Source organism: Mobula birostris, chromosome 3 (genome assembly GCF_030028105.1).
Source record: "Mobula birostris isolate sMobBir1 chromosome 3, sMobBir1.hap1, whole genome shotgun sequence".
NCBI classification, from domain to species: domain Eukaryota; kingdom Metazoa; phylum Chordata; class Chondrichthyes; order Myliobatiformes; family Myliobatidae; genus Mobula; species Mobula birostris.
The window spans coordinates 152,030,484-152,049,597 of NC_092372.1; the positions used below are offsets into that span (position 1 = coordinate 152,030,484).

General features: G+C 41.7%; 1 protein-coding gene across 7 annotated transcripts in view; it reads left to right on the forward strand.

The window, feature by feature from the left end:
- mtrr (5-methyltetrahydrofolate-homocysteine methyltransferase reductase) overlaps positions 1-19,114 on the forward strand; it is a 109,114-nt gene that overhangs the window by 408 nt on the left and 89,592 nt on the right. For 6 of the 7 annotated variants that reach the window (XR_011885424.1, XR_011885425.1, XR_011885426.1 and 3 more), the window contains exons 2-6: positions 10,944-11,100; positions 12,230-12,380; positions 12,468-12,585; positions 13,032-13,419; positions 17,300-17,428. Coding sequence is in view for 3 of the 7 variants with exons in the window: in XM_072253463.1 (XP_072109564.1) it covers positions 10,944-11,100; positions 12,230-12,380; positions 12,468-12,585; positions 13,032-13,419; positions 17,300-17,428 (943 nt within the window). In the remaining 4 variants the exon portion in view is untranslated. Of the gene's footprint in view, positions 1-6,803; positions 6,962-10,943; positions 11,101-12,229; positions 12,381-12,467; positions 12,586-13,031; positions 13,420-17,299; positions 17,429-19,114 lie in introns of all 7 variants that reach the window. The other variant, XM_072253462.1, reaches the window with a different exon arrangement.

Genomic DNA, 19,114 nt, shown 5'->3' on the forward strand with positions numbered 1-19,114 from the left:
TCACTCAGCCAATCTAACACAGTGTTCTGCACTGCCTAAATTGTTAAAGAATGTTAAATAAGCGGACCATGTAAGAGGGACGTGGAAGATATATAATATGCATATAGTACAAAGTTGTAGTTCAGGTGTATAAGTGTCCATATGTTGGTACTAGTGAATCAATAGGTAGACGCTCCTTAACCAGTGTTAGGTGTAATTGGTGACATTGCCGGCTGTATTACTACAGTCAACAAACATGCCCGATGCTTACAGAAGATTTGCATAATTATCCACAAATTAATTGACAAACTGCAGTGTCGTCAGCTCATCACTACGAATGATTTGTGCATTAGAATCAGGATTATCGTTGAAATCTGAAGTGAAGTTTGTCTTGTGGCAACAGTATAACGCAAGAAATAAATGATGCATAGAGCAATAGATAGGTTGTATTTCCCAAGTGACTTTTCAGAAATCTAATGGCAGATGGGGAAGAAGCTATCCCTGTAAGCGGAACAAGTGCTACACATGCCCTTACACTTCCTCCCTTACCACCATTCAGGGCCCCAAACAGTCCTTCCAGGTGAGGCTACACTTCACCTATGAGTCGGCTGGGGTGATATACTGCGTCCCGTGCTCCCGATGTGGCCTTCTATATATTGGCGAGACCTGATGCAGACTGGGAGACTGCTTTGCTGAACACCTACGCTTTGTCTACCAGAGAAAGCAGGATCTTCCAGTGGCCATGCATTTTAATTCCACATCCCATTCCCATTCTGACATGTCATCCACAGCATCCTCTATTGTAAAGATGAAGCCACACTCAGGTTGGAGGAACAACATCTTATATGCCGTCTGGGTAGCCTCCAACCTGATGGCATGAACATCAACTTCTCTAACTTCCGCTAATGCCCCACCTCCCCCTCGTACCCCATCTGTTATTTATTTTTATACACACATTCTTTCTCTCTCTCTCCTTTTTCTCCCTCTGTCCCTCTGACTATACCCCTTGGCCATCCTCTGGGTTCCCCCCCACTTGTCTTTCTTCCCGGACCTCCTGTCCCATGATCCTCTCGTATCCCCTTTGCCAATCACCTGTCCAGCTCTTGGCTCTATCCCTCCCCCTCCTGTCTTCTCCTATCATTTTGGATCTCCCCCTCCCCCTCCCACTTTCAAATCTCTTACTAACTCTTCCTTCAGTTAGTCCTGACGAAGGGTCTCGGCCTGAAACGTCGACTGTACCTCTTCCTAGAGATGCTGCCTGGCCTGCTGCGTTCACCAGCAACTTTGATATGTGTTGCTTGAATTTCCAGCATCTGCAGAATTCCTGTTGTTTGCGTTTTTAAAATGTTAAGTGTGTGTCTTCAGTCCTTTGTACTACAGTACTTTCTTGATGGTAGCAATGAGAAAAGGGCATGCCCTAGATTGTGAGGGCCCTTCCTTGGGCACTGTCTTTTGAAGGTGTCCTCAGTGGTGGGGAGGGTTGTGGCCACAATGAAGTTGGCTGAGTCTACAACCATCTGTGGCTCTTCCCATCCTGTGCATTGAAGTCTCCACACCAGGCAGGGATGCAACCTGTCAGGATGCTCTCCAAGGTATAGCGATAGAAATGTGCTCCACAGGGGACTGTCTTGTCTTCCTTTCTCTTCACCATTTACACCTCGGACTTCAACTACTGCACAGAGTCTTGTCATCTTCAGAAGTTTTCGGATGACTCTGCCATAGTTGGATGCATCAGCAAGGGAGATGAGGCTGAGTACAGGGCTACGGTAGGAAACTTTGTCACATGGTGTGAGCAGAGTTATCTGCAGTTTAATGTGAAAAAGACTAAGGAGCTGGTGGTAGACCTGAGGAGAGCTAAGGTACCGGTGACCATCCAGGGGGTCAGTGTGGACATGGAGGATTACAAATACCTAGGGATACGAATTGACAATAAACTGGACTGGTCTAAGAACACTGAGGCTGTCTACAAGAAGGGTCAGAGCCGTCTCTATTTCCTGAGGAGACTGAGGTCCTTTAACATCTGCCAGATGATGCTGAGGATGTTCTATGAGTCTGTGGTGGCCAGTGCTATCATATTTGCTGTTGTGTGCTGGGGCAGCAGGCTGAGGGTAGCAGACACCAACAGAATCAACAAACTCATTCGTAAGGCCAGTGATGTTGTGGGGATGGAACTGGACTCTCTCACGGTGGTGTCTGAAAAGAGGATGCTGTCTAAGTTGCATGCCATCTTGGTCAATGTCTCCCATCCACTACACAATGTACTGGGTGGGCACAGGAGTACATTCAGCCAGAGACTCATTCCTCCGAGATGCAGCACAGAGCGTCACAGGAAGTCATTCCTGCCTGTGGCCATCAAACTTTACAACTCCTCCCTTGGAGGGTCAGACACCCTGAGACGATAGGCTGGTCCTGGACTTATTTCATAATTTACTGGCATAATTTACATATTACTATTTAACTATTTATGGTTCTATTACTATTTATTATTTATGGTGCAACTGTGACGAAAACCAATTTCCCCCAGGATCAATAAAGTATGACTAATCTTTAGTGACAAAGATATCTAGTGATGTATAGCTACCCTTTTTGTGATTGCAGGTGAGATAAGGAGCATTGAAGGAAAGGCAATTCAGGGATTGGGGGGTAGGAACAGTAGAAGACAAGGTGGGTAAAGGAAGAAGAGGCAGTGGGTGAGGATGTCTCTGCTTGAGCCCACAAAGGAGTTTATACACGTGTGCGAGTGAGTACCTGCTGTAGCTCACTTTTCTAGTACATGCCAGTTGTGTGTGTGCGTGTGCGTGCGCGCACGTCAATGTCCATGCAGCAGTACAGCAGAACTTGGTCTCCAGTTAAACTGAATCCCTTTCCTATTGGGTCAAGACCTTGATCTATCAAATGCATATGGTACCTGATATGCAATGGCCATTCCAAGTTATAGGAAGTCATATACAAGTAATTTCCGTTCTTCATTGAGAAAGCCCATGGACAGACATAACTGTAACAAACCCAAGATTCATTCTGCTATTCCAGAAGATTTAACATTGACATCACTACCCTGGAGTTTCACAAAATGTTCAGGAGATGGCTATCTCAAAGAACCAAATGGTTGTACCTTCTTTTCCAGGGGCAAATTAGAAGAACATTATCTTTCTCAGACAGATTCTGTCCTCAAATATGAACTACATCCCTGTAGATTTACTAAACATCTGTGACCTTTGTGCTCCCTGGAATGCAGAAACAGTGCACTACAGTCAACACCAAATAAGGCCCCTCCCCAGAAGCTAGAGGGGAGGCCAAGGAAGTCATCTACTCTCATCTGGATGAGCCTGTGCCCATGTCTCAAGAAGGAGACAGATTGGTCTTTTTTGACATCACCAGTACCAGAATCAAAAAAATGTTACAATTTTCTGTACAGATGAGATTCTGAAAATGAGACTACAATGAAAACTAACTCTCAAAATTTCCACCTTATGATGAAATGATTGGAGCATGGTCTTGTGACCAACACCGTTTTGTTAGAAAGATGAGTACAAGTTCATTGCACACTCCCAGATTAGGCACTGCTGGGCTGTATCATTGGTGAATTGAGGGACTGCACAGACATCTGCATTACCTGCACTGCACCAGGTATCAATGATGAATCACTGTGCAGTCCACTAACTGAAGTCCATCTCCTTCGGTTCTATCTCCACTCATCCCATCACAAACTACAATAGTAATTTAAATACTGTTGCAGAAAAATAATATTGAATCTTTTAAAGATCCTCAAAAATGCCTCTTCTGAGATAGCGTTCTATGGGCAGGAACTGCAGAGAGTCCACCATAATGTACAACATAATGTGAAGAAGCCAGTAAATGTGGTGTTCGTAGTTGCCTGAATTGTAGTCGTAAAAGTGGACTGAAGAATTGTGGATTTTTTTTTTTTTTTGCTATACATGAGGAACCATGGTCCTACCCATGTTCAGTTTCTGAATACTATGTATAAGGAGCAGCTGTGCATATTTCAAATTGCACTAGGTTTATTGTTAGTATGTGTGCAGGAGAATCGATCATTCAGCAGGGGAAGCTTTTCTCTTTGATATGAGAGGGAATTGAAGACTTGTGCCAGAATTTTGAGGTCCTTCAATCTAGGTTGCCACTCCGGTGTGGGAATGCCATGGTTCTTAAAACCCAGACCAAGCCTGAATGATAGTTTCTTCCATTTCCTACCTGATCTAGAGTCTTTGCAGAAAATGTCATCCAATGTTAGATGTACGTTGTAGTTAATCAAGCACAAAGGAGGTATGTCAAGTAACTCATCCTTGCCTGGATAAATCATTGGCCAGGCTAGCAATCGTCAGACTGGCCTATCCTGACAATATCTGGAATGTTTTATCAAACCATCAAAACCAAAGATTCTATCCAACTTAAGGAAACAGCATTAAAGTCAGAAGGCAAGTCTGAAGGTTGATGAAATTATTATAAACTTGCTATAATGGCTAATAAGAATAAAAGAGTTAGACAAATAATATAAAATGTTTCTATAGAAAATTTTAAAAAAGTTAGTAAACATTGGTCCTATAAAAAGCAAGTTTGGGAAATTAATAAAGGGAAATAAAGAGATAACAGGTGAATTAAACTCGTATTGTGTATCTCTGCTCATAGCAGAGGATATTAATAACATCCTAGAAATAACAGGAAATCAGAAATTAGTAGGAATTGAGGAGCCAGAGGAAAATGACAATACAAGGGAAGTGGAACTGATTCATTTGTTGGAGCTGGATCTTGATGATTTTTATCCAAGTCATAAGAGAAGTGGATACAGGTGTCCCCTACTTTTCGAATGTTCGCTTTACGAAACCTCACTGTTACGAAAGACCTACATTAGTACCCTGTTTTCACTTTCAGAAGGTGTTTTCACTGTTACGAAAAAAATTCAGCGCGCGATAAAAAGCAACACGCGCCCTAAGGAGCCACTCTCCCCGGATTCGGAACGACATTCTCGCCAGTATTGCTTTAACACGAGCTTATGAGCAGTCATTTGCAAGCTGAGTTCTATGGTGTCGAAAAAGCCTGAAAGAGCTCGTAAGGGTGTTACACTTAGCGTAAAACTAGACATAATTAAGCGTTTCAATCGTGGTGAACAAAGCAAGGACAAAATGAGTTTGGCTTGTGGAAGCTGACGAAGATGATGTTGAAGAGGTTTTGGCATCCCATGACCAAGAACTGATAAATGAAGAGCTGATGCAATTGGAAGAGGAAAGGATAACAATTGAAACCGAATGAGTAATGATAAAGTACGACTTTAATTTTGAAAGGGTATGTCGGTTTAGGAGATATTTGCAGGATGGTTTGAGTCCTTATTAAAGAACTGTGTGATAGAAAAATGAGCGAGGCTCAGCAGTCAAGCAAGCCTTCCACATCAGCCACAGCAGGCGACGAACCACGACCTTCAACATCGAGGCGGGCAGTCATAGGAGAAAATGTGCTGCCTGCCACTGCACCACCCAGCCTGCGACAACTCAGCCTAACACACCATCATCAGTGTGCTCTGCGCTGTCCCGATTCCCGTAAGTGATACTACACTGTACATACATTATTTCTACTTTATATTGGCTGTGTATTTTTACATGTTATTTGGTATGATTTGGCTACTTCATAGTTTAAAGATTCCTGGAGAGCGCTTGTGCTGAGTTCTTGCCAACAGCGTTTGCGCCATGTTTCTACCGATGGCGCTTGCGTGAGATTTTCGCTACGGAGATCTGTGCCGGCAATGATTGTGGAAAAGTATTTCTACTTTATATAGGCTGTGTATTTATCATATCATTCCCTGCTTTTACTATATGTTACTGTTATTTTAGGTTTTATGTGTTATTTGGCATGACTTGGTAAGTTATTTTGGGGTCTGCGAACGCTCACAAAATTTTCCCATATAAATAAATGGGAATTGCTTCTTCGCTTTACGACATTTCGGCTTATGAACCGTTTCATAGGAACGCTCTACCTTCGGATGGCAGGGGAAACCTGTAATGGGATAGTTGATGAGTTGGTTTAATTTTCATTTTGACCTTCAGGAAAGGTTCCATTAGATTGGAGTAAGTGAAGGAGAAAAGAAATGGTGAAAACTATATGCCACTTAACTTGGGTCATTGGGAAAATGTTAGTTGTTATCAAATTTCACTTTATATAAAAGAAAACTTACTTCAAGGACATTAATGTTAAAAATAGGAATTTACAACACGTGACTGATGGGGGTGGGGTGGGAGGGGGAGAGAAAGGATTTGCCTTATTGGAAGTCACAATAATGAAAGGTTTGCAGTCCTCGGATTTTCAGTAAGCACATGATAATATGCCAATCAAAGGTTATTGGGAAATGGAATAACTCATGGAGTGAAAGGTGGTACAGGTGTCCACCGCTTTTTGAACGTTTGCTTTACAAAACCTCACTGTTACGAAAGACCTACATTAGCTACCTGTTTTCGCTAACAGAAGGTGTTTTCACTGTTTTGAAAAAGGCAGCGTGCGAAAAAATGCAGCGCGCGCCCCGAGCAGCCAAGCTCCTCCCCCGGAACTGCATTCTAGCCGGCATTGCTTCAACACGTGCCTGTGAGCAGCCGTTAGCAAAATGAGTTCTACAGTATCGGAAAAGCCTAAAAGAGCTCGTAAGGGTGTTACACTTAGTGTAAAACTAGACATAATTAAGCATTTCAAGATAGAAGAAGATGACCTGCCTGCCCTGATGGAAACAGACGACGATGAGATGATCGCCTCTGATCTGGGCCGACATTTACGTGCTGGGCGGCACCTAATTAATTAGCTTGTTTATTTTGGCTTTTTTCTTAAAGATGTGCTGGGTGCGTCCCGGCTACCACTGTACCCCTGCATACTTCGCGGATTGGTATCGGGTCACTGCCTGGAGGGTGGGGACCACTGCACCACCCCAACCTCCGACGACTCAGCCTAACACACCATCATCGGTGTGCTTGGCGCTGTCCCGATTCCAGTAAGTGATACTACACTGTACATACATTATTTCTACTTTATATAGGCTGTGTATTTTTATGTGTTATTTGGTATGATTTGGCAGCTTCATAGCTTAAAAGTTACTAGAGAAAGTGTTTCTGCCGAGAGCACTTGTGTGAGATTTTCACTACAGTGGACAGTGCGGCAATGATTGTAGAAAAGTATTTCTACTTTTATATAGGCTGTATATTTATCATATCATTCCTGTTTTTACTATATGTTACTGTTATTTTAGGCTTTATGTGTTATTTGGCATGATTTGGTCAGTTATATTTTGGGTCTGCGAACACTCACAAATTTTTACCATTTACATAAATGGTAATTGCTTCTTCACTTTACAACATTCCAGCTTACGAACCATTTCATAGGAACGCTCTACCTTCGGATGGCAGGGGAAACCTGTACTTTGTTGTGGATAGAAGATTGGAGAACTAATAGAAATTTTTTTTAGCAAGATGTAACAAATAGCCGCAGGGGTTGTAATTTTTTACAGTTTATATAAATGATGTGGATAAAGGCAAGATATGGTTTCAGGATTTCAAGGGTACATTTAATGTCAGAAATGTATACAATATACATCCTGAAATGCTTTTTCTTTGCAACCATCCACAAGAACAGAGGAGTGCCCCAAAGAATGAAAGACAGTTAAATGTTAGAACCCCAAAGTCCCCCCCCAGCTCCCCTCCCTCCCGTGCATAAGCGGCAGCTAGCACAATCCCCCCTCCCCCTACTGGCAAAAAAAAAGCGTGGACACCATCAAGCACTCAAGCGTGTGCAAAGCATCTGTAAAGGCTCAGGCTTGCAGTACTGTAAAGACTACAGTGTTCATCCAGCATTTGACATAGCCACAGGCTCTTTCAGTCCCTGATAGGGGAGAAAGGTGTCTCAGTTTCATAGCGAGAGGGGAGACATAACAAACAACCCTGACAGAGGCGGAATTAAGATGGCGCTAAACGGCGATTCCTTTGCTTGCATCTTCAGAAACAGCTCTATTTCCATCTTTAATATCTTTATTTTTCCCTTTCAGGGTTCTTTTGAAGACCCTGACCTGGAGTTACACGCTGACTTCGGTTCTTTGCGGGAACGGGACCCGTTCTTGGGGTTTCAGGACTGGCCGATGTTTGGCACTCCAAGGGGTCGGCCTGAGAGGCAGCCTAGTGTTCGGAAGCCTAAGATCTCGGGGCTCTGGAGACAGGCTGATCGAGGGTCGGTGTCACGGTAGGAGACTCGTGTGTCATCGGGGAGGGCAGAAAATCTCTCGCTGTGGACCCAAGGACCCGAGATCTTTGCAATCTTCGGGCACAGAGCTCATAAAAAGTGATGAAACAAACTTTTTAACATCGTAAACCAGCGGATTGTTGTTATGTCACCTGCTCACTGTGAAAATGGGGGACACCTCCCTCTCCCTTGCTAGGGAGAGAGAGAACTTGTGGGTTGCCGAATGCTGGATGAATTGCGATAGTCTTTGGGGTAACTGGGGTCTGTGTCTTTGCTATCGCTTGGCTCACGCTTGTGCTCGGTAGTGGGTGCGCTTTTTATTTTTGCAGGTGGGGGGGGATTGTTGCTCGCCGCCGCTTACAAGTGGGAGGGGGGACCTGGGGGGGTACTTTGGGGTTCTCACGTTTAACTGTCATTCATTCTCTGGGGCACTTCTGTTTTCGTGGATGCTTGTGAAGAAAAAGCATTTCAGGATGTACGTTGTATACATCCTCTGACATTAAATTGAACCTTTGAACTCGCTGGTTTATGATGTTAGAAGTCCATTGCGTCACTTTTTCAAGCCCTGTGCCCAAATATCTCAGGTCTCTGGGCACACAGTCGAAGATGATCCAGCTCCCACGATACACCTGTCCGAGACACCGACCTTTTATCCGCCTGTCTCCAGAGCCCCGAGATCCTAGGCCTCTAAAGCCGACCTGAACTCTTAGGCTGTGTCCTTGGCGTGCCGAACAATGGCCAGTTGTGAAACCCCGAGAGCGGGTCCCATTCCCGCAAAGAACTGTAGTCAGCGTGCAACTCCAGGTCAGGGTCTTCAAAAGAACCCTGAAAGGGAATGATATTAAAGATGGAAATAGAGCTGTTTCTGAAGTGGCAAGCAAAGGAGTTGCCATTTAGCACCAGCATCACTTCACTCCGCCTCCAGTTCATGGTTGCAGTATGGTAGGTAGGAAGGTGAGTTATGAAGAAAAGTTAGAGGCTACATGTAGATGGATTCATTGAGTGGGGGGAATCACCCGACAAACAAGTGTGTGTGGGGGGGGGGGGTGAGGGTGAAACGGTCTATTTTCACAGGGGAAAAAACCATAATTGAAATGATGAGATTGTGGAGATAGCCAAGGTATTCGTACATGTTCACAAAAGGTGAGTGTGGAGCTACAATGAATAATTGGGAAACATAACAAAACAGCATCATTTATTGTTAAAGGAATGAGTATGGAAGTAGGGAGTTTGTACTTCAGTTGTATCATGTATTAGTGAGACCATGCCTGGAATACTACATAGAGCATTGGCTTCCTTGTTTAACAAAGAATGTTAAGGCATTGGAGAGAGATCAGTGAACGCTGCTACTCGATTAGTGCCTAATTGGGTGAGTTACTTTATGGGAACGAGCTTGTTTTGAATATGCTGGAGTTTAACAGAGTGAGGGGGGACTTGAGTGAAACATGAGATCCTAAAAGAATATGGAAGAAATGTTTCCTGCTGATAGTTGAAAAGCAGGAATTATTGTTTTCAAAATACTTAAAATATGGATTGCTATTACCTAGTAGCTGTGTAGTACAAATACGACTTGCCATTTATCAACTTAAACCCAAATGTTGTTGAGATCCAGGTGTATGTAGGCATGGAATGGTTTAAAAGTCGCTATCATCAGGAAATCCTTTGTAAGTGATTGCCCTCCAACAAGCAGAAACATTTATTTTTGTGGTTGGTATGATTCTTGTTAATGGAGAGTTTTCTGTGTCTGATTTATTACTCAGTGAAGGCTTCAACTCCATTGACCACATTTAGACCAAGACTGGGAGTTGAGTGGTCCCAACAGAAAACAAACTGAGGAATTGTAAACATATTATAGTTTAGATAAACGAGTAATTGTTTATTAATAATGCATTTAATCGTTGCGGTTAATTAAGAATGTCTGAAGGAACACACAGTGACTGGATTGGTTTTGTCCTGAGCAGTGTTTCACACTGTGTTGGGTCGATATTGTCTTGTATCTATGTTGGAACAAGTAGCTTCATAGCTAAGATACTGTAACATGACAAAGTTTTTATTTTGCTCAATCCGATCCACTTTTCTTTTTGACACTGCATTTTGATTTGAATTGACTGAAGACTGGCTTTTATGATGTAAGAGTTCTGTAGGATGCAGTTGAAATGGATTATGTGTTCAGCACCTCTTCCTCAAAGTGGTTGTTAAGTGTTTCAGCCTTATTCTCTCATTGACACATTGGATTTTACCATACATTGAAAGTTAAAATGTTCTGGACCCACCTCCTTCCCTCCTGCCCCTAATCCTCACTCATAGCCCATTTGCTATGTCATTTTCCACCACTGCTTACAAAGAGAACTACGATGATATCAAGGAGACACGGGGGATTAGAATTAAAGGAGCTTCGGAATCTTGAATCTGCAGGAGATTAGAAATGGGATGCTCTTTGAGGGTTTAAGGAACAAGGATGAAAATTTTAAAATTGAGCTGTTTACTGAAAAGCTGGATTGCTGAAACAGGTTGACAAGTCATCTACTTCACTATTTGAAGGACTTTGCAGTGTGCAAATTGATGGCTGTATTTAAATACAGACTACAATTCAGCAATACTTTGGGATTCTGCTTTCTTTTTCTCAGTAAGTGTGCTACTTGAGTGAGACATTTTTCATGCATTGAACGAACTTCATCTGTTGAATGTTCTGCAACTGGAAATAATAATCATTGTGACTGGCAAATAATTTTCTCTACCTACAGCTGGTGCAGTACGATGCCATTAGATGCCAAATACCGATTCTTGTTGCTTTATGCCACTGAAAAAGGACAAGCAAAAGCAATTGCTGAAGAAATTACTGAAAATGCAGATGGAAAAGGATTTGTAGCTGATCTACATTGTCTAAGCCAAATGGAAGAGGTAATTGAAAAATAACCTTGTGATAACATTTGTTGAATTATGCTGTATGTACTTTGAGCAAAGGGGTATAAAATATAGGAGCAGAGTTAGGCCATCAGCCCACTGAGTCTGATTTATATTCCCTCTCAATTCCATGTTGCTGGGTTCTCCCTGTGATCTTTCATGCCCTTACTAATCAAGGACCTGTCAACCACAATATAGATACAACATCAGGGGTTTCAAAAGGGAATTGTATTGGTGGTTGATAGAATAATTCAAGTACAGGAAACGAGTAGGTAAGTGACACTGACAGGATTGTCCTACAAGTTGGGTCATACATCTGTTGTGTTACAGTAGGTTGATTCTGTGAAAGTTTACTAACTCCATATAATCTATGTCTAATGCTAGATTTCCCATTCTCAGTGTTAAGTAATCACCTTGAGTAACCAAAACACTCACTCTTAAAATGCAATTAGGAAGATGATGGGCAATTACTTGAGGGAAAACTATGCTTCCATTTTGGTTTTAACCATCGCCAGAAAGTCTTATAGATTAGTGGGGAAAAAATCGGTGGTGAATGACTTCTTCTTTTGCTTTGTGGTAAGGATCCTTCTTCTGAGGGGGGAGGCTGACTCATAAAACCATCTGTCAAGGTAATTCCTTGTGTTTTGCTCCTTGTTAGTAGAACTCTGTAGTCTGGTACAATCTAATACATTAATTCGAGTTCAGCCTCTCGTAGGAACTGTTTTAAAATGGGTATGTGTTGGATATGAAGTGGCACATGAACGAGTGATGTGTTGGATATCATTTTATTATCCCAACCACTGATTTACTTACCTGAATTCCCTCTTTAGTGTGGCTTCCCACGTGGAGTACAGTTGGTTTGAATTTGCGCAGTCTCTTTAAATGTTTTGTCCTTCATTATGACAGCACTATTGACTATATATCTTATGACATGTCTTTGAGAGTAAGCGATTTTTAAGATCTTTTATGAAGGACTGCTAAAAGAGCATAATGTTGGGAAATATTCTGGTGCATGTGGCAAGAATTAAGTTGATTATTAATTCTGATTGACAGCCTGAGATTAGCAAAAGAAACAGATTTTTAATGGCTGAATAAATGTAATTTCATTTTCTTATTACTTGTTCAGTTTAACCTGGAGAAAGAACATGCTCCAGTTGTTATAATTACCTCCACGACTGGTAGTGGGGAGCTCCCAGAGACAGCAAAGAAGTTTTTCCAGGAAGTTAGTGGCATCTCAGCACCTCATCGTTATGCACACATAAAATATGCAGTATTAGGTAAGCAAAATCCTGACTTCTGTAGATTGTTAACAACTATACCTATAATTTTTTTTGTATTAATTTAAAATAATGTATTCTCTATAGCTCTTGGAGACTCAAGTTACACGTTTTTTGCCAATGGTGGGAAGATGATTGACGAGCAGCTTCAGCGGCTTGGTGCGGTTCACTTCTATGCGACTGGATATGCAGATGATAGTGTAGGGTAAGGCAAATATGAGTAACTTTTTCCAGCTACTGTTCAGTTCTGCAAGAAGAATGTTATTTTTGTTACCCACATCTTCTGAGAGCGCAAGAGTATGGAATATTTCAAAGATAATCCACCATTGATGGCTGATCTGTAAATTGACTTCTATCAGAACGAGAACTAACACCTAGTTGTGAGTTTTGTCTGCTCAAATCAATCCATCTTAGATTTTAAAATCAACTTGCCATCAATTGCCAATCATAAGTGCATTGCCAGCTTTTATTTTAACACTTTCTGTTGGAAGTAATTGCTAACTCAGATTGGTCGCTGATGAAATCCTTTGAACCAACTCGTTAACTTTTCTCAAGGAAAATGACTGCTTCCCTTGCCTAAATGATTTTGTTTCAGTGTAAATCTCCTTTTCCCTTTTGTTTAATGTTTCAATTAGTTTTATTTACTTTTAGATTGGAGTTGGTTGTCAGTCCTTGGACTGATGGTCTTTGGGATGCCTTGAAGAGCGCATGTCACGAGCGAGTAGAAAGGATCAGTGATGGAGAGGGAATGTCTGATACAACTGATGGTTCAGGGATAAGTAAACTTCATGCCAGCGATCCTGGTCTTTCATCAGAAATGAAATTATTGAAATTAGATGCAACCGTTTCAGCAGAGGTTGACAATTCAACTACCACACCTGAGAACTTGGAACAGAGCACATTGGTGGCAGGATCACAGGAGTATTTACCAGGGCCAGCCTGGTTACGCTCTGAGAAACCACTGTCAGAAGCTCCTCTGAATATCCCTACCCTGCCAATAGAGTATCTCAATGTGGAATTTCAGAAATGTACAGAACAGGTAAACCTACTTATACCAAACAGTTTTCCTTCTCTTTGTTAGCATCATTTAAGTACTTGAACGAACTTCGAAAGAATTTCAAACCAGTTTTGCTAAACACTGATGCCAGCTGATTGGTTGAAATGTCCCACCAATTATGTCCATTGTTTCTGAACTTCAGATACTTACCTATACATTTGTTCAAAAAGCAAAAAAAAACTGTAGATGTGATAATAAAAATAGAAAATGCTGAACACACTGAGCAGATCTGTGAAGGGAAATATAGTTTGCACTTAACTGATTAACTGATTTTACATTCGTATGTCTGTGTACTTTTAATGCTACTATGGCACTGTAATTTCCTTTGAGATCATTAAAGTATCTATCTATCAACACTTCATGATCCAGGTACTCAAAGTTCTTGTAGAATAACATGCAGTCAATCCCAAGTGCTAGCCTCTTGCTGGTATCTCGTATGTTCTTAAACACTTAATGTATCTCCCTTCCCTTGCCAGCTTCCATATTATTCTGAAAAATCTTGGCAGCACTCGCTGGTGAATATATTGTTTATTTATTTCTAATGGTTAGGATACTAATAGGACCTTTGGAGCCCTTTTGCTTAGACTGTCAAACCTTGCCAGTTGCAGACAGATATGAAAGTAGTCTATCAGATGTCTGTATAAATCTTTATATAGTAGTCCTACTATGTCTAAGATTTTTTTTATCAGTTCTTCATAAAGGAGATAATGTAATACTAAGTTTAATTGTATGTATTCCGGATGCATCGTTAGCTGGGGGTGGGGGAGGATTGTGGTTGTAGAGTTAATTTCTAGGTGAGGCTTTGTATTTGTTTGTAAAGCTATCATAATTTCCGAGATCATCGCCTTTTTAAAAAAAAGGACATTTACATTGTCATTGTAAAGATAAGAAGTTGGATTTTTAGTTTTGACGAAATTGATGAACCAACTCCCAATTTTGTTCTTTTTGAAGATGTTTGTTTTTCTTGAATTACTTCATGAATATTTGCCCCAGATCCCTTGCCAATCAAGAATATTGTCCCACTGCATAATAAATCCCATATTAAATAGAAATAAAGATCATACTGTGGTTTCTACTTTGGTTCAAGAAATGTAGCTTTCGTGAAGTACCAGGCAGGAAAGGCTGCTGTGCTATTAGAATTTCTTTATGACGTGGTTAAATCACTACCTGCAAATAACGAAAAAAAGCTAATTTGAAGAAAATATAGATATCTGTTGACTGTATTGCAGAGATTGTAATTTACTATGAAAGAATAAATATTGAAATGCTTTAAAGGACTCTTAAACAAGTAAAACAAACAACTGTAAAGTTGATTAAATGACTGACAGAACCCCTCTATGATTGATGCTATAGCATCTGTCATGCACCTGGAAAACAAGGACACATGTTGGAATGCTGTTACTGGGCTTCAGTTCTGCATTCAACACTACTGTCCCATAGATCTTGGTGAACAAACTCCTACTCCTTGATCTAAATACACCACTGTGCAACTGAGTGTTGACTTCCTAACCAACAGTCCTCTGATAGTCAGGATGCACAACCGGTCCTCTTTCCACATCATCCGCAACATGTTTGCCCCTCTGGGGCTGTGCGCTGAGCCCACTACTGTACACTCTGCTCACACGTGAGTGCACGACCAAACGCCCGAGCAATCACATTGTCAAGTTCGCTGATGACACGATAGTGGTGAGTCTCATTGCCAACAGCAGTGAGATAGCCTACAGAGAGGAGGTTGAAGAGCTCGAGGCCTGGTTCCAGGTATATAACCTCTTCTTCAATGTCAGCAAGACAAAGCAGGTGGTCATTGACTTTAGGAGAACTCTCACCATGTACCTCTTTAAGTAGATAGGCAGTGGAAACTGCGAGCTGTTTCAAACTTCTGGGAGTGCATATCTCACAACCTCCCAAGGTCCCAGAACATGTCCTACACAATCAGTAAAGCCCATCAACACCTCTGCTTTGAGGAGGCTGAAGAGAGCTGGACTTTGCATGTCCATACCCATTTCCTTCTACAGATGTGTAGTAAAGAGCACTGGTCAAGTTTGGTACGAAAACTGCAATGTAGCGGACAGAAAGGCTCTGCAATAGGTATTCAGAACTGCCCAATGCATCACTGGCACTCGCCTACCTGCCATCAAGGACATGTATGCAAAGAGTTTCCAGAAAAGAGCCAGTAACATCATGAAGGGTCCCACCCACCCTGCTCATGGATAGTTTGTCCCACTCCCATCAAGGAGGAGGTTACGTAGCATCCATGCCAGGACCACCAGACTCAAAAGCATTTACTTTCCCCAAGCAGTAAGGCTGATCAACACCCCCACCCACTAACTCAACCATTGCTTTATTATTTCCTGTCAGTCACCTTATGTCCAGCCTAGTGTCACTTCATTGACATGTAACCCTTCACCGGGCTCATATGCAAACTTGGCTTTGCAAACAGCCACGGGACTCAGCAGTGAGAAGGGCACCTTTCATAAACAATGTACATCTAGGGTCAGTATGATTTAGGTTCAACCAAAGAGGAAAGTTCAGATGTTTCGATTAGCGAAACCCGGATTTGAACGAATGGGCTGTGTAAATGCTGCGCATGCACAATTATCTGTCAGCAAGAAATAACAGATTGTACATTACATACAATTATAAATAAAGTGTATTTACTAATTTCAGCTTTATCAAACAGAAAAAAAGAAAAAATAAATAAAAGATTCCATTACATTTATACTAGTCTAAATCTGCATATGATGTTGGAGCTTGAATTGTCCAAAAGCTGGGTATGACCATTGCATATCACCAATCACCGGTAGAACTTCCCGTCTTGGAGTCCTTCATCTCACGAAGCACTCATTGCAATTGCGTCTTCTCGTCGGATCTAATCCTACGGCTGCCTCTGCCAATCTTCTCTCTGCATCTCCTGCCAAAATTCACGAACCCCACCAGTGTCTGTCACAAATCTCTCTCCATCCAGCATTCTCTGGAACCTTCTGTCATTTCCACCATGCTGATTGGCTGACACAGCAGTCCTAAGTTGAACATCATAGCCCTTTTAGCTGAAACCAAAACATTCTACCAGTAGGACACATTGCTTCTGCCGAAAGCTATTAAATGAAATATCTTACAGCATTGGCAGTAAAAATCTTAACCGGGGTATTACAGACATACAGTCAATCTATGTGTAGATAAGTGATCTTGTGCATTCATCTTTATTGTCTATTTTTTTTAAAAGTATTGTTCTTTATATTTTTTTGTCACGTCGGATCCGGAGTAACAATTATAGCTTTCTTCTTCACACTTTGTACAGGAAATGACATTGAACAATCTTTAATTTTTGAAACTTGAAATGAGGGGCTACTTCTAGGTCTTGTATTTTTAAGCATATTTAATCTTTAGTTGCATGAAACATAGCTTTTGGTTAAAATCCTTGGTTTATATTATTCTTGGCTAATTGCAAAGTAAAACCACAGGGGGCAGACCAGTGTTGAGATCATTTTACTAATATTCTTACTAGTTGAAAGTTGTCATGCAGCATGTTCCATTCTGTGACAAAGATACAGTATAGTATGTCCCTTGAAAACTGGGAGATTTTCAAAAAAGTATTTTGAATTCTGCTTGGCCTGGAAAGAATAGAAATCCTGAATAGTGCAAATGGGGAGGTGTAGGGTTCAGGTTGTAATTGGGTTGAAAGTGGGAGATGTGGGGTTCAGGTTGCATTTGGTTTGAATGTGGGAGGTGTGGGGTTCAGGTTGCGATGGGTTGAATGTGGGAGGTAGTAAGCAAATTATCACCAGTACATTGCAGGCACTTGAAGTTGGGAGTATGTCTGTTCCTTCTAAATCTTTCTCCCCGATCATTGTTTCTTCCTCAGGATTCTTCGCAAGAATGTTTCTCCCTTGTACCAGGCTCCAGTGTGTTTCAGGTACCAGTGACCAAAGCAATTACTCTGACCCGGGAAGACGCAGTGAAAACTGCACTACTCATAGAACTTGATATTTCTGTAAGTTCTGTTAATGTACCTTTTGGAGTTTCCATCAGAATTAAAACCTAATGTATGTTGCATAGAGCAGTGGACCACAAAGTTCTATAGATGGAGATTGTTAATTTCCTTTGTGTCGTTTTTCAGAATAACTCAAACAAATTATCTGGTCATTGTTCTCATTCTTATCTGTGAATCCTTGTTGTGTGTAAATTGGTTGAAAATGTTCCTGTGTTAGTGTAGTGATCCCATTGCTTAATTGACATTGGGAAGGTTCATTCCTATACTCATTGTGCTTACTGAAGGTGGTAATCAGGAAATAAAGGGGAAAAAGTGATGTTGCAAATTATAGGCACAGAGCAGTACTCGGTGATATGGTGCTATGAACTTTGTGTCAAAATAATCTGCTTGACCTTCTATCTTAACACAGTTCTTTGCAGGCTTTGGTTTGTAAAACAGTCACTTTGCTTTGTTAATGTCTCAGCCTTCCCTGCATTCAAATCTGGTCACAAACCATAAACTTGAGCCTCACATACTAACTCTGACATTGAGGTATCCATCTTGGTGAGGTGATTGCTGTCATTGCTAGATTAACAATTTAGATGCCCAGGGCAAAGTCCTGGTGACTTTAGGTTTGAATTCTACCATGGCACATTGTGATAAATTCAAATTTGAATTCGGATTTAGAGGTTCCAAAAATGATCATGAAAACCATTGTGAATTGCTGTAAAGACCATCTGGTCCTATAGGGGAGGAAATCTGCCATCCTTACCTGGTCAGGTTTACATGTGACACCAGACCCACATCAGTGATTGTTTACTGCCTTCTGAAGTGACTCAGCAAGCCATTCAGTTGTAATAAACTGCTAGAATGTGCAATTTAGCATGAGGCAAAAATTAGAGAGTCTGGTAGAGTGGTTATCTGTCTCGAAATAGTCACTGCATGGTTTTCCAGCATTGATGGATTGAAAATTGTTTTGTTTCTCCCTGGCATAACAATTTCCATGTTGTTTCATGCCTCCCTGGAAGCTATAAACATGGAAGTTGCCCTCCTGTCTTTGATGTGAATTTTTTTTTATGAGGGATATGTGCTTATTCTGCGGCATTTTGGGGGAGCCTGGCCTTGTCTTTTTATTTCTTTGTTTAGCCACTCGTGGGGTAACCTATCAGGATGGGATAGGGACCACTTAGGTTCTTTGTACAACACTGCACTCCCTGCTACTAATCCCGATCTCCATTCCAGCCAGGCACCAACATCCAGCCCGATTGCGTGATCCAAGGGCTAAGGGCTGTGAGGCCAAGGGCTAAATGTTGCTTCCTCACCATCCCCAACCCCAACATTTTTGTGGCCTAGGAAGTGACTACACTTCCACAGATACTGATAACAAGGCCTAGATATCCCTTCCCTCCCCTCCCCAACCCCAACTTTTTGAGGCCCAGGCAGTGATGTCGCCACTCCTGCACAATCCATCCAGGCCCAGGCACGGATCCTGATCCTTGGAGATCTTTCACATTCCCTTCTCTGCAATTTGTTCAGGTCACACTTGCTACAGTGCCTAAGTACAGAGTCGTAGCACGGATCGGCTGAAGCCAATGAATACTGAACACCCTGAAGTGGTGCTTTCTTTGCCTCCCACCACTCCCCAGATATTCCACTTGCACTTCCACCTGCTCATCAGAATCAGCCCTTTGTATAACTGTTGGACAT